General features: G+C 41.4%; 1 protein-coding gene across 1 annotated transcript; it reads right to left on the reverse strand.

Annotated features, from left to right (window-relative positions):
- Nucleotides 1-2,667: 2,667 nt before the first annotated feature.
- CUNH5orf63 (chromosome unknown C5orf63 homolog) lies at nt 2,668-15,650 on the reverse strand. Its single transcript, XM_009648953.2, has 4 exons — nt 15,256-15,650; nt 10,629-10,749; nt 7,249-7,305; nt 2,668-6,471 (listed from the first exon to the last, which is right to left on the reverse strand). The coding sequence occupies exons 2-4, from the start codon at nt 10,746-10,748 to the stop codon at nt 6,292-6,294; spliced, it is 357 nt and encodes a 118-aa protein (XP_009647248.1). The 5' UTR covers nt 10,749; nt 15,256-15,650; the 3' UTR covers nt 2,668-6,291.
- Between the last annotated feature and the right edge of the window lie 167 nt (nt 15,651-15,817).

Here is a 15,817-nt window from a genome sequence, read left to right on the forward strand (position 1 = left end):
AAGGGCCGGACCCGACGGCACCCGCGGGCGCTCCCTCCGCCGGGGCGAGCCCTGCCTCGGCGTCGTCACCTGCGCCGGCCTTAAACCGGGGCTTGCCCGGTAGCGAAAGCCGTCCGTGAGTCCTGGCGTGAACGGGAGGAGTGCGAGACCCGGGTCCAAAGTGGAAACAAAAACCCCAAACCAAACCCAAACAAACATGGCAAAACAACTCCTCAGTTTCTTGCTGCAAAGAAGTTAAAACCTCGAAATACCCGTTTCTCGGTAGTCTGAGGGAAAACGCTTTCCTGAAGCCTTCTGCACCTCCCAAGCCGGCATTGATGTTAGTAAAAACGTCCAAATCGCCAAAACTCAGTCAAAGCTGAATCTGAAATGACAGCTCCGAGCTCCTCAGATACTACCTAAAGGAAACCTGAAGGCTAGTATTTTTATTTGCTCAATTATAGCTCTCTGTTTCATGGCCTTTCTCAAGCAACCTTGTTTGCTTTGTTCAAAAATAAATGAACACTGCAGGGCTGAGACAGCATCTATTTTTCTATTTTTTTGTAAAGCTGCTGCGTTCTCTTTCTACCACTGCACATTAAAACACCAACATACACTTAAGTTTTGCTAGAAGCCTGATCACATGGGGGTTTTGCCTTTGGTCTGCTCTCTCATCCGTGGAGCAAAAAACCCCACCCATCTTTGCAGCCGGCTGTGTGTTCACCCCCCTCCCCGTCAGGCAGGCACCCTTCCAGGTGGAAGCAGAATGCATACAGGTGCTACCTCTGTGTTAAAATAAAAGGAGAGGGCCCAGCACTGGTTGTTGGGAGTCGCTCAGGGAACCTTTGTAGAAGGCAAGTTAAAATGAGCAGAAATGTAAATGTACACTGGTGTGGGAACATTAATGAAGTTGCTTGGAACCCAGCCTTGCAAAAAGATCTGCAGTGACAACCCTGACCACCAAGTTGCGATGGATGCCTCGCCTTTTAGAGGCATCTAGACCTATACACACATCAAATCTATGTGTATAAATGCGGTTTCTGACCACTTTTTTTGTCTTTTAAGTGTCTGAATTTTGCATGGTGGCTTCACTCAGGATGTGTTTCCCCCTCTGGAGGACATGGATGGACAGATTTCTGTCACCTTCTGGGGAGCACATCTTCAGGAAACTCATAGGAATGTGATAGCGAAAAAAAAACAAAACAAAACACCAAACCCAGCTGGATCACTTTGTTGAACTGGCTGCGGGGTTAAACATTGCTGGGAAGGAGTCAGAGAGGAAGGGGAGAGGGAAGGAAATGAATTGGACTGATTCACGATGATGTGGTCCAAGACTCATTTCTCTAGGAGACAGGCTAAAAAACCTACGGCCTATAGTAAGGCCCTGAATTAAAGCTAGCAGTTTTATACGCGCCGATCACCACAGTATCTAGGTGCCTTCCAGTAATGCATCTCGCGTGCTGTTCTTTCATCTTCCCCTCAGGAGAAGTGGGTGTAGTTGGGTGTCATTGCAGTAAGATTTGCATGTATGTATGACTGGGGGGGGATTTATTTTATATTCTGTGCACAGAATTTTGATCAACCCTATATACTCCAGAAGGCAACATCGAGGAAAAATGTGGAAGATCTGGAGTGCCCTCCGTCGCTGCGGTTCATTCCACCGACAAGACAGACACCCTAAGAGTGTCTGTCTCCTGGAGGAACTCATTTTACCCTTTGGATATCCTGGTCATGTGTCAAGTATCAGCTGAAGATAAAGATCAAGAATGAGAATTTGGTCTGAAAGGCTATCGGAGGTGAGGGTAGAGGACAGAGGGTGGTTTTCTTGTTCTTATTGTGCCTTTTGCCAAGACAGCATAAACCAGTATTCAGTTGGGAGTTCTGAAACTTTCCTGTTCGGGTGTATCTCACCGCTCCAGTCCTGCCCTGCAAGAACTCAGGTTTGGGTATCCAAGGTCCAGCAACTTCACAAGAATGGGACGGAGCCTTCTTGCCAGCAGGACACGATAGAAAACAGACATTATATTGGTACAGTATAGAGCAAAGCTGACTGGAAAGTGACACCGTCACTGAGCACAAAAACATGAGCTATGGTCTCACAAACACCTGCACATGTGGCTTCGTTTACTTCCACGTGTCGCTGCACTCGTTAGTCCAGATGGCCACGTGACTAGAGACGAATGCATGCACAGGACTGAGACAGAGTTTAATGCTTTCACAATTGGCTAAACCTACATGCAGATTTTTTTGGTTTTTTGGGGAGTTGGATGCTAGTAAGAGAGATGAAAAACACAATACAAATGAGAACCATACGTTACGGAAAGAGCTCGCTTTCAGGAGTGAGGAGGGAATCTGAGATTGTGTACCACAGGCCAGTTTGGATGGGAAGACACCGTGCTAAGAGTGCTATGCTTATAAAGAAATGAGACCAGCCCTGCTATGTACTGCTTGTAATTCAAAGACACAAATAAAGAGTCAGAGAAGTAGAACATGTAAGTAAGCCTGGTGGGTATATGTTATTTGTAGTTACTGGAAGAAGGTAAGACATTGTGCATGTGCTTTTTAATTGGCCAGAAATAGGAAGTAAGTTCATCTTGTATTCAAGCTCTTTTTACATTACAGGGATGGTACATTATGGAGCTTAGCACTCCTGCCAATGTTCACCGTCAAAAGAGTAAATTGCCAGTTTTCACCAAGTTGCATATGCCTCCATAAATATATATTCAGCAGGGGCATATGCCTTCCCATTTTAAGGTTATACTTTAACACATTTGATTAGAGAGATGCATGTGCTGGGAGCCTGCTGCATTTATTACATTAAAAAAGAAGAAAAAACCCTCACATTTCTGTATGATACATCCTTGCTTGGTTTTGGAAAATGAAGGTGGCAGGCCTGCTTAGTCGTACTAAGTCACACAAGCACTTGTTCAGTCCCCCCACCTGTCAAAAGAAATGGGAAGTATTTAACTATTTGAGGGAATATTCTGGTCCCACTGAGGTTAATAAATTTTGCCTATGGGATCACAAATTCACATGACTATTTTTAGGACTGGTAATGGCAGGGAAACGGGAGATGAAGCTGGAACACTTCTCTGTCTGATCTACTACTCAGAAGATGCGACCTCCTAAGTGTTCACATGTGAAGATAGTCATTGAATGCCTTATTATTCCACTAAGCAGAGCTGCTGGCTTCAGAAGATAAAGTGGCCTCCTGGGGCTTTTACTTCAGTATTTTGTATTCCTCGGAGAAGGTAACAGAGAAGGGAATAACATTTTCAGCAACCTTGACACTACCTAATTTTGCAATGACAAACGTGCAGTAGCACCTGTGGTCCAAAACAAACTGTCAGCTTCTTGCTCATCACCTTGTCCTGTGGTGCTTTCATCTGAAAACGATTATAGCACAGCTCTTTCTTTGAGGTGTGCCATCAACACTCCATATTGACATGTTTCCACCTCCTCTCTTTGTAGGCAAACTGATGAGAACAGGGCTTCCACTCTCTCAAAACAGTATAACAGTAATGCCTTCTCGGATACCGCTGTAAGGTGTTGGCAGTATATCCCATGTTTTGGCTTTGGATGGACAGGGTAGCGTTTGGAGAGGAGTGGCTGGCAGTTGTCTTTCCACACCGGGCCCTGGAGCCCCAGCCTGTTGCTTGCATGTGGGTCTACAATGACCTTCCTCCTCACGCACCTGCATCTGCTGCTGGTGTTGACTAGGAAAATAGGATTGAGGCATGCACAGTGCACGGCTGTGTTTGCACGCACACCAGAAGAAGTCAGAAGCAGCAGCCACCCCTTCTCTGTACATTATAAGCAGCTAGCACTCACAGCCAGAACTAATGGAAAAACTCCATCTCACTGATAAAGGCTATGCCATAGACAAAAGCTATTATAGAAATCCTGTTATCATTCACTTTACAAAACAAAGGGGGGAAAAAAAATCTGGCACCGGCTACAGAAGAAAACCTCCACAGTCTGAATGAATAAGGAACAAGGGATTCATCATCTCCTGTATGATTAAGTTTGCTTTTAGCTTCCATTTTTTTTTCTTCCCCAAACAGACCTTATTAAAAATAAAACAAAGGCAAATTGCTCTCTGATGGCTATTCCAGCCTCTGTCAGTGATGTATATTGGGAAATGGGGCAAGCCCACATGACCTCTGTCCTCCGTATCTTTGAGATAATAATGCTGCATTTTAGAAAAGTGCTTGAACTACGGTTTAAAAGTGCTGTATGCCAGTTCTCTTATTACAAAAATTCAGTAAGGAAAAACCTGGGACCTCTGAAACCATCTCAGATTATAGAAGGAAAGCAAATGGCGCTTGCTGTCACAGAGGTAATTCAGACCTATTATTTAACAGTAAGTTGTGATACGCTAAAAAGTTTGACTGTAGCATAATGAACTGCAGAAAGTAGAGAACTTTTTGTCTCTAGGGTCCTGTTCTTCTCTCAGTAGCAATGAAAAGCACTGTCGATAGGCCAAAGCTGTGCTGCAGCCTACAAATCAAGAAGCATCATCTTGCCATTTCAAGTTTTGCCTTTTCTTTTCCCCCTCATGTTGGGGAAAGCATCACACTTGAAGCTTTGCTGAGTTATTCAAGTTCAGTCACTTCATCCTGAGAAGTTTTAGCTTGTTTTTTTTAACAATCTCCTCAACTTACACTTCCTGTACAAATGTAAACCACGACAAGAGGGTAAAGCAGCAGGTTCTAAAGCTGAAGTAGGGCTACAAAAAGAATAAACTGGTTACTTAAAAGTCAGGATGAGTGTTTTCCTTTAGAAGCAACAGCTGGCTATAATTTCGGTTTTGGATCAAACAGTTACAGAATTGCCGATGAAAAGCCTTAAACAGGTTTAAGGAGATGCTTAAACTTCTAAGCTTCTCTTTAGTTCTTGCAAACCTAGTAAATCCTCCCTGTTGGATGCCACTCTCTTTCTGCAGACTGCTTAGGGAAGATGAGGTGCTATGAAATGGAAGTTTCTGAAGTCCTATAAATCACAGGGTATAGTCAGGTGATGCAGCTGAACTTACCTAAAGCTCTCTGCTATAAAAAGGGGACAGCTCTCCCTCCTGGGAACTCTTGGATACTTTCAGACCCCTTCCTGAGTGCCGAACTGGAAGTTGTTTTCATTTCTCACTCCCCACTGCCCAGAAATTTTTCATCTTGCAGAATACACCAGAATCAGGTTGCAAATGATCTGTCAAACAGTAAAGACGCTGTAGGATGGGTCCATACAGGAACTGCCTACTTTCACCATAGCAGATCAGCTGGCTTCCTATTGAACCTTAATTCAAAAGCTAAAGCCCATAATGAATCCTAGTGAATTTCAGTTTGCTGTTCTAACTGGGTATTGTGTCTGCATTCCCGCCCAAGCACTGTTTCCGTATCAGAGAAACATGTTTTCTCTGTTCACTGGATTTGTAATGATGGAGAATTATGCCACAAGCATCCCCAAACAGGGCAAAACACCATATATTAGCATGGATTTTTTTTTAAGAACATAACTTTTTAAGAACATAACTTTTTTTAAGAACATAACTAAGGCAGAAGTCCCATATCTTAGGCCAGGAAATTTTTAGGCGCTCTTAGGGTTTCTTACTTTCATTTTATACTCTGAAATTAGTAGCATTCAGAGAGACATGTTTGGAGCTAATAAGTGCTGTTTTCATTACAGATTTGGTTCTTTTGGCTCAATTATAGTTCAGTCTATTTTTATTTTTTCTTGTGACTGGGAGTAACTCAAGTACTAAGGAGCTCAAAGCTTGCTGGAACAGATAAAACAGACTTAAGTGCAACATATATTCATCCCATTAGCAGAAAAATAAACTATTCGGTGTTCATGTTAGTAACAGCTGTATCAAATTGTGATGATTGTTCTATAGATACAACTGCTTCAGTGAGAGTGTGCTGTCTGTAATCAAGTGTCCTTTTCATTTAGAGCAAATGCCCCCTTCCCCATTTCAAATGAGTACCTAGGATAGACTCCTAGACTTCTTGAAGGAAGTCTCTTACACGTACTAACAATCCTGAAACACATTTCACTTTATCTCCTCTTACGGAGCAGCATATATTTTGTCAATGAAAAGCCAGCCTGGTGTAGCAGCCCATGAATGGTACAGAAAAGGTTGCTACTGGTGCAGCTGGTCTGGATGACTAATACAACACAGAATACAAGTCACTCAAGTTTTTTTAGAGCGCTGGTACCATCCATTCTCAGAAACGTAAGGCCAGATAATGAATACTACTTTTTCACACAATTTATGTTGCACAGTCCTTTCAGATCCACACCAGAGCAGCTGCATTTTCTTCACTGGTTCCCATCATGTTGCAACTCCACCTTCACAAGTTGGTCCTCAAACTTTTGAATGTCTACTTGATGCTTCATTAGGAACTTCCCATTTAAATGAAAAACTGGTATGTCATATTTGTATTTATCATACCACACCGAGTTCTCCGGAAGGGTAATATCCACCTCCTGCAAAATAAACTGTGACAGAAAATAAATGTATTAGTACCTACTAGACACTGAAAAACAATACCTGCTTGTCTTTTGATCACTGTTTTTTTCAGAACTGCAGGGCTGTTTTCTTGGCGCTTTTGGATTTACTGTTCCATCATGTAGACAATTACCCATTTTGTGGGTACAAAATGTATGTAGCTACAATCCTTGGCTGTGCGTCCACAAAGATCTCTCTCCCTAGTCCAGGACGATATTCTTGATACCCTGTGCAGAACCACTCTCCTGTGAGCACCAACCACAACAAGTATGCAGCTGGCAACACAACAGCTGCCTGTTAGGCAATAGAGTGCAACACCTCTTAATGCTTCTGCTAACAGTTTCCTCCTTCAAGAAAGAGGTCAAAATCTGGTTGAAGAACAGCAAAATTACAATCACATCTAGTTCAAATACTTGAAGCCTCCACTTACTAACATCCTTCCCAAATGATATCATTACCTGCCTCATAGAAGTTGCAAACTCCTCTATCAGACAAGGCAACAGTATTTACAAAAACAGTGGTTTTAAAAACTATTGCAACAAGGTGTATATCAGTTTGGTTTGCCAATACTTACTTGAGTAGCATTGTTGCAAAATGCTTTTGGATAATGAGTTTTATGGAAATCACTGCTGAAGTTGTCTTGAAGAGGTCACCCATGAAAGAGTAACGGATGCAAATAAATCCAAGCAATTTTCTCTTACAAAGAAAGAATCCTGATTAACTGTTCTTTCTATACAGAAAATGTAGACAGTATTGTAATACATTACCCTTCTCTTATATGGCTCAAGCACTTCTTTTGCTTCATCACATAGAGGGCATGGTTTCTAAAGGAAAATATTCAAACCAACTTAAAGCATACAGTAAAACACACAGTTCATTTGTACTGTAAAGTAACATACACAGACAGATGCGATCATTACTGTAACTGTAGTTTCCCTCCCCACTACCACCCTGTCTTACTGCTTCCTAAGTCTTTATTGGTACAGCATGGATGAAAATAGAATAAAATATTCAGCCACATAATTTAATTATTTCTCTTTTGCTATTATTTTTCTCATGGTGCAACTCAACAGCCTTCAACAGCTCTTCTAAAGGCTGATTCAAGGGCATGGTTTGGAAGGCCATGCACAGATCCCTTCTTTTGGTCAGCAGCAATGAAAATTCAAAGCACTGCCTGAAGAGCTGAAAACAACTGCCGGTACCACTCTTGATAGAAGAATTTCTCTTGATAGAAGGGGGAATGAGGAAGTCAGATGAGTAATTTCTAATCTGCTTCAGATCGAGTCACTTGGGTCAGTTCAAATAGCAGAAGAAAGTGATTTAAGATAACCTGTCTGACTTTGCCTGCAAGGAATTAAGCAAACCTGCAGAGCTGGGAGGGTAGTAACCTCCAGCAGGGAGAACTGGCAAACAGCTGCAGTGTTTTGACCTGTGATGGAGTCAAAAAAAACTTCTCACTTTTGAAAACTCCCTGGTATTCCACTACAGGTGTACAGCTGAATTCTGATCCATCACGATCATTAGAGCAGTGCATACCTGAAGAAGAGACTCACATGAAGGCATGCTGCTTCCGTCTTTGTAATGGCAGAATTCAGCCTGTAATTCACATAGTGAAGTATACAGTGGTGAAGGTGACAGCTCTGTCCCTCTGCCGTGAAATACCTCTCACAGCTGGAAAAGACCTTCTCCTCTCCCTCCCACATAAAAGTATTCCTAGGACTTGTTTAAACATGGAATTAATCTGAAACAGCTACTTCTTCCTTCCTGCGTGTGACTTAATTTTGATTAAACACTCCACTTTTAATTCACATCTAATCTAAACTGTCTTTCCCACACAGACAAGTCCTTGTGCTCTGAAAACCTATGCAAGATGCTAAAGATCAATGGTACTGTGTTCTTGCTGCTACTTGTTGCTTTTGGAGGGATTGATATACCCGATACTGGTGGCTGAAATGAACGTCCCAGAATCCTGCACATCAGATTTGTAACATGCCAGGCTCCTTACAGTTAAAGTAGGACATACTTGGTTCCCCTAGGCCTGTGGAGAGCTTTCCAACAAAACAGTCATAAAAAAACATTTGACAAACTAAGCTGACTCTTATCAAAGAATATGTTTCTACTCCTGCTCTGATGGCAAGCTTAAGCACTACGTGGTACTAATAAGATTGGAATCAGTTTAAAACCAGATAGTGAACTACTTTAATTAACAGTGAAATCTGTTTAAACAGTCCATTTATATTAGTACATATTTTTCAGTAGAAGAATCCAACAGTAGGTCTCTCCCATCAGTTGCTTTACGCTAATTTGCAATAGGGCTGCCTGGATAAAGCTGTCTTGGACAACCTTCTCTCTCAGATGTGTATTACAGTGGCAAAAGGGACTTCTGCTGCTGAGGTAGTAAAAATCCCTTCCCAATATGCCATATGCTGATCTGTTAGACAATATATGTGGTGCAAGGGACAGTTTTATTTCTACAGATAATTGCCATTTATGCTGCATACTTAGACTGCAGTTTTGTGGTCATTTTAAGCTGGCACTGATGCTGAAGGAAGCAGACCCATCTTCCTGTCACTGCTTCTTCTGTGCTGGCATAAGCACTCAAACAGCTGCACAGTAGAGCTAGACAGGAGAACTGATCTGAGTTAATAGCAACCTTCCAAAAAAAAAAAAAATTCTTTTTTTAACCTGAAGCAGTTGCTGCACGAATGCTTGTGTTGGCATAAAAGCAGCCCATGAGGGGAAAACCATTTGCCAGCACTAGCTTCTATTGGTTTGAACCAGCCACAATAGTCATAGCTCCCTCCTGCCTTCTCCTCCTCTTTTCTCCTTATTCTTAAAAGTAGGAAGGAGGGGAAAAGGAGTTAATTAGCATAAACTAAGAGTGCGGATTAGATTTATTTTAAAGTAGTCTGCATTTTGCTCTGCCATTTCCAGTGGTATCAGACATGAAAAACATTTAAAGTTAAAAACTCATTCAATGAGAGGCCACTTCAGAGAACTACTTGCACTCTGCTATTAGAAAACTTGATTTCATACAGTGTCTTACTAGTTAAACATTTTAAGACACAAAAATTCATACAAAGAGCTTTTTTCCAATTATTAACCCAAAAGTAAGCTCATCATTCCCTATTTTATCACATTTGGATCATGAATGAGTTGATGCTGAATCAAGCAGGGGGAGAGAGAGCTGCAACTTTGAAGTATGGCTCTTCTTATAGTATGCATTGCTCTGATTAATAAACAGATGGCGACCTTTTATTTTTTAAACTTTGCAACATATGAATAGCTTAAACACTCCTTCACGGCTAGGGATGGAATGAACAAACACTGTGCAGAAGGAGGAAATTATTTTATCACATCCGTCTTCAACAAATACCGCCATACCAATGTCAACATTCTCAGTGCTTCACATTTCTAGTTATTCCCCTCTTGAAGGCTACGTCAACCGTGTAAATGCAGCACAGCCTGCTGTGTGCCATCCTATCTAAAAGTGCAGAAGACCTCTGCAGGTAACACAGGCTCTTGATGACAGTTTGTGGAAGGTTACAGTTCACAAATGACCATTCCTGTTCATGACATATCTTTTTAAAGCATGCCCAAGAATCCTACCTGTTCATGCCACAGACAAACCTTTGCCTGCATTTTATTCCTGTTATACAGCCAATAAAGCAAAAAGAGGGTAAAGCACAATCTACTTTTCCTTGTGCGCTACCAACACTACTTGGATACATTTTCAGTCGCACAGGTAGTGTTGAAATTAAACATGAGTGCCTCAAAGAGCCTACTTCAGCTGTTGATGCTTATCCTGGGCAGATAATGTATAAACAACTCATCTTCCTTCTCCATTTCAGTATGAAACACTGGCAGTTAGAGAACAATTTTCAACTAGTAAATGGACCATAGTGCCACCAAGACACAACTAACCTGGAATCTTCATTCATTGGGTGTAACTACTTGCTTGCTACAATGACAGTAGGACTGTGCTGTAAAGCCTGGTGTAAAAGACACCCCCAAAGTAAAATGCCCAATACTACACAAATTTGAAGGGGACAAAAAGCATGGCCAAGCCACTTCATCTGGGATTCATGTATATTAAAGTTGATAAATACGCAGTCTTGCCTAGCTTTATTCTGTAAATGACTTTTACCTTGGTGAATAAAGTCAACACTGGCTTATTTGTTCTGGCTGAACAGAGTTGTCTCCCCAGTGGACTGGATGAATGTCTTGCTAGCTGCAGTGTTCTGCTCAGAAAACAAAGCACCATCATCCTGTTAAGGCAAAAATAGTAAAATGTTTAACTGTTTTATGGCAAGTGATAGCTCATGAAATTCAGTGTTAAGATAAATGTGATACTTCAATCACAGTTCTAAAATACACACAATCAAACCATTTTCCCAGGATTTTTATGTTCACAGTATCAACACATTAACCAGAAAAATGGCTTACTATGCAGCAGGCCAGAAACACTGCGTAGCTCGAAAAGTGTAGTTCCATTTAAAAAAAAAAAAAAAAAAGTTTTCTTGCTGAAATGCCTCTTTTAAATTCCCTAACACAAATGCTGACACAAATGCATTACGCTGTTTCAACTGCATAGATGCCAGTAAGAATTACACAATATTAACAAAATGCAAAGTGCCATGCTTTGAACCGCAGTAATCTTGCTGCAGTGCTTGACATATTCTACTTGCTTAAAATTATTCCATCAAAAAACTAATCTGTACCTAATCAGAATATTAATATAATGCTTTCTGCAGTGAATAAAAAGCTGTAGCCAAGACAATTTAGCTTGGTAATATTAAAAGCAGGCACGTTGCCCTGAGTCCTTCCTGCAACAGCAAATTTATTTATGAAAGATGTTGATGGGTTTGTGATTTCTTTGGGAGAGTTTAAGTAAATTTAGTGTTGTTGAATTGTGCCATATGGGAATCTTGAAGACACCTATTCATAATAACACTAATAATAACAGTGCTTCCTCCAAACCTGTGTATTAATGGGACCTTAACAAGGCATTTTAGGACTGAAAAGCAAAAACCAGTAGCAAAAGGGAGTCTGCATGGAGAATATTGGCAGACTATGTGACACTTGACATCAGAATTTACACTGGGAAAATTAAGCCCCTTTTACATGAAGCCAAACTGCTTCTGTCAAGTTCCCGTGGAGGCATGACTTACTTACCTGTAGTCCTACTGACTACAGCTAACCACAAACACAAACATAATGGCACAAGTTTGAATAACTAAAGTGTGAGCAGGACTATGTTGCAACTGATAAGCACGTTTTAGGATGTTCAGTAAAAAAGAACCTAGTGCATTCACTGAATCTCTCAGTACTACTATTACATAGTTTTGTTTTAAGAAAGACAGTTTAGCCAGCGTTAACAGCTTAAGGAAGAACACAACATTGCAGTGGACTCTCAACTTAAGGGTACTTAACTGCTATGTTTCTAAGCAACAACCACAAGAAAAACTGAATGGGTGACATGACACTGCTCCACCAGCCTTACTGCACTGTCAAAGACACCTTTTTTTTCCCAGAGGACTCTGGTAAAGGTAACTTGCCATGTTTCCAGTAGAAGTTTCAACAGAGGAAATCCAAAGAAAAGGTATTACCATGTGAAAATTGCAGGCTCAATTATAAAATTGACCACGTAAAACCAAAGTTGTCTAAAACAGAGTAGTCTCCAACAACCAGGCTTTGGGTTTACTGTTTAGTTTGGGACAGAAAAGATTCTTCATCTGTACGTGTCAGGCTTGATACCAGCAACAGTCAGCTGCAGGGGTGGAGCAGTATGCTTGGCTGTTGTTGCAAAGTTGCAGGTGACTGGCACAGCACACACTGCCACGGGTCATAGTCCTTTGGCAGCTACTGCATTTGTTTTACTTAACCAGGTGGAAATCTAATTGTCTGAGATTTTATATGATAAATACCAAAATAAGCTTGGAACCTTTTGGGAAAATGCAAATCTGGATGACAGTAGCCAGCCTCAGTCATACTTAGAAATTGTTATGTCCACAGTAAATAGGTGACCAGAATGGATATGGTTTTGGCAGAAAAAAATTGCATGTCGGCCTGCTCACATGCAAGATAAAAATGCCAAAACAAATAGTTTGCATTCTGGCAAGTTTTTAAATGAATGCTTTTGTTGCCAGCCTAGCAAGCCAAATTTTGTGCCTTCAAAACAAGGAAAATGCCCCCACATTGTTCTGTGAACAGCAGAATGAATAAAGCCTGGATTTCCATGTATCTTATTCCCCCATATACACACACATGAGTATAAAATGGCTGTTGTTCACTCCTTTATGCTTTTTTTTTTGGTCCCTCCGCCCTCTGGTAAATTTGCGTCCAGTGGACAACTCCTACCAAAACATCAACTATGGGGAAATGAATAAGACAATATCAGTACTGAAGCTTCAAGATCTCGCAAAACAAAATAAGCTACCACAGTGTCTTACCTCCTTGCCAACTTCAAATAAGTATAAGTGACACGGTCTTTGGAATCTTCACTGACCAGTACTACCACTGAAGCAAGAGCCTGCTGTTTCCAGAGTTAGCGTAAGACTGGCTGAACATTTTTATCAATAACCTAAGCAAAACAGGGTGCTGGCTGTCAATGTATTCACCTATGTAGAACGATACCAAGGCCGTACTGTAATGCCAGTTACAAAAAGACTCAAAGGACTAATCCCGATCTATAAAATGAGGCCAACCTCCATCCAGGCCTCAGTCACGCTCTGCTCTCCCACCAGCATAAAGCAGTCTGAGACACCTAGCCCTGAGGGAGGCTGAGAGACTGTCAGATGGCATCATGTTCCCACAGTACAGACGACACAGCTTGACTTCCCTATGCTTCTGAGGCCCACAGTTGCCAGACAGCATCATTAGGAAGGAGGGCAGTCAGACCCGCTGCATTTAACCTGGGCTAAAGCATGGTGCAACTTCAGCTTTGCAGGATTGCAACTAAGGCTCTGCCCCCATAGAAATTTGCTTTTAAATCAGTAGAATTTACTAATCTTATTTTATTGGATGAGGTAAAAAGGTTGTGGATAAAACCAAATAGCAGTAGTTTTGCACAGACACTGAAGGGTTCCACTGTTGTGAAGAGTTAAGTATAGCTGCTATTGATCAGGAGCTGATGAACATGAATATCCAATCACTCATCAGGAAAATCTACTGCAGCAGCTCAATTTGTCTGAACAGCATCCCAGAGCCACACCAGCGTTTAGCACATGCACACTGCCATCATGTGAACAAGTGGGTTCCCAACCCTGGCCTGCGCTAAGCTGAGCAACATTTCTGGAATGCAGAGCTCCAGCCTCAGAGGTCACTTCTATGTCAGTTTCATCACTGACAAAAAAAGGGGAAGTGTCACACAGATGTCCCCACGGCGTTCACATCCTGCTCGCATCTGTATCATATCTGTCTTTTGTCACAAACAAACAAAAACACTAAAAACACACACAGAATCTTTCACCATGATTATTCTGGAGCTCTCTCTAGCCTACCCCCAAGTAATTATAAAGGTTTTTTTGAGAAACAAAATTAATACATCAACGGGTATGTAATACATATGTAAAAAATACATAAATACAAAGGATGCTTGCAAATGTCAGAACTTACTCTCCCTATACTACAATGCTAGAGAATGATTTAACAAATGATGCTTGTAAGCCTGGACTTGGCTCGTGCTGTATTTTGCAAAGCCAAATTGGACTAATTTCCTGTTAATAGAATTTCCATCACCTAATAAATCCTCATCTGCTGGAAAAATAAAATGTGACACTAAAACTAGCCATTATTTAGATGAGATAATTATTTCTAGAAACCTTATCTTAGTATCAATCAAGGCAAGACAAGCATGGCTGATTTTTCCCTCCAATTATGTACCTTTTAATGATGCAATATACTCTTAAACAATCTCAGCTTCAAGCCACCAATATACTCTTGCTCTGTGGTTCTGAATGTTTTATATACATGATTATCAACATGTTTGGACAGGATTATGTCCTGTTTTCCATGGGTTTGTATACATACACACTAGGATGAAATAATTTTGAACTTGCAGGCATTTGTCTGTATACACTTTGTCTGTATACACATTTGTCTGTAACACTACGGTTATGTAGCATTTGGTTTTTGGAACCTGAACCTGGGTTTGACAGATGATGGGGATTGCCTAGACAAATTACACCTCCTTCTACAAGGTCACAGTAACACATCAGGAACATGGAAAATGTTATATTGAAAATGTCCTAGACATAGTCCATTTGCCTTACAGAAACTTTCTAAGTGTCTATAAACTGACTCCTACCCTCCATTTAATCCTCATTCTAGTACGACAAAGAAGTATCAACTGAAAGAGAACAAGGAAAGCAAGCAGGTGCAAGTGTAAGAATACGTGCTGATCGCCCAGGTCAGCAGTGGCTTAAAACAGGCCCCTTCTGCTCTCCCTCGTTCAGAACGAGCTATGACCATCAAGGGAAGCAAAGTTGCTGGCAGTCTGCTGTTTTCCGTTTGATTGCTTAACAGGGAAATGCCAAACAAGACAACATGGTGCCACAGCAAGAAAGCAAGGAGCACGCGTGAGTAGGGAAACCAGCTCCTGTAGTTGTCGAGATCCCCACAAGGCTTTTACCCCACCAGTATTTCAGAGGAGGCATGCAAAATAGAGGAAAATCTTGAACTTATTTTTGCAAACTCACATAACTCTAAAGGTCTTTAGTGAAGAATCAGGTTTTTACATCAACTCAGAATGAAAAAAACATCATCAGTAATACCGCTTGTTTCTGTGAGGTGATGTTAGACATCAGTCGATGCATCTTTCCATACATTTTCTCCTCCAAACCACAGTGATCTGGGGTAAATGCCACAAACCCATCGCACTCCATTCCAGAACAGATTAGAAGTATGATTTCATCCTAACATGCAACAAGTTTTGTTCAGTGACGCCCTCAGAGGTACCCATTCTAGACTCTGGTCTAGAGTACTTCCAATTTCAGACAACTTAAAAAACATCCAACAGGTTGCTATAACGGCCACAAGGCCGTTTCTGAAGACTAAAGAACTTGCATACACAACAGGCCATCAGCATAAAGCAAAGTTGTAACAGAGCCTGTTTTAAACGTCTCCATTTGAAAACTTCCCAGCTAAATGATCCTCAAGGGGTGGGGGCGAGCCAAACTGGGTGAAGAGCGTATCCACAGGTCTTCCCATTATCTCCTGTAACGAGAAAGCCCGGCGCCTTCTGATCATCTTTTCTACATCAGTAATGCCCTCTACGGACAGGAAAAGCCAAGGCCCATCAAAAACGACAGCGGAGCAGAGGAGCCCGGCCAGCCC

This window comes from Egretta garzetta, unplaced genomic scaffold (assembly GCF_000687185.1).
Source record: "Egretta garzetta isolate BGI_Z169 unplaced genomic scaffold, ASM68718v1 scaffold541, whole genome shotgun sequence".
In the NCBI taxonomy this organism is placed as follows: Eukaryota; Metazoa; Chordata; class Aves; order Pelecaniformes; family Ardeidae; genus Egretta; species Egretta garzetta.

Excerpts from the sequence above, each read along its gene's own strand:
- CUNH5orf63 (XM_009648953.2), bottom strand. The coding sequence starts at position 10,748 with ATGATGGTGCTTTGTTTTCTGAGCAGAACACTGCAGCTAGCAAGACAT. Across the intron at positions 7,306-10,628 it reads TGTTGACTTTATTCACCAAG|AAACCATGCCCTCTATGTGA; the intron begins GTAAAAGTCATT and ends ATTTTCCTTTAG. Across the intron at positions 6,472-7,248 it reads TTGAGCCATATAAGAGAAGG|TTTATTTTGCAGGAGGTGGA; the intron begins GTAATGTATTAC and ends TTTCTGTCACAG.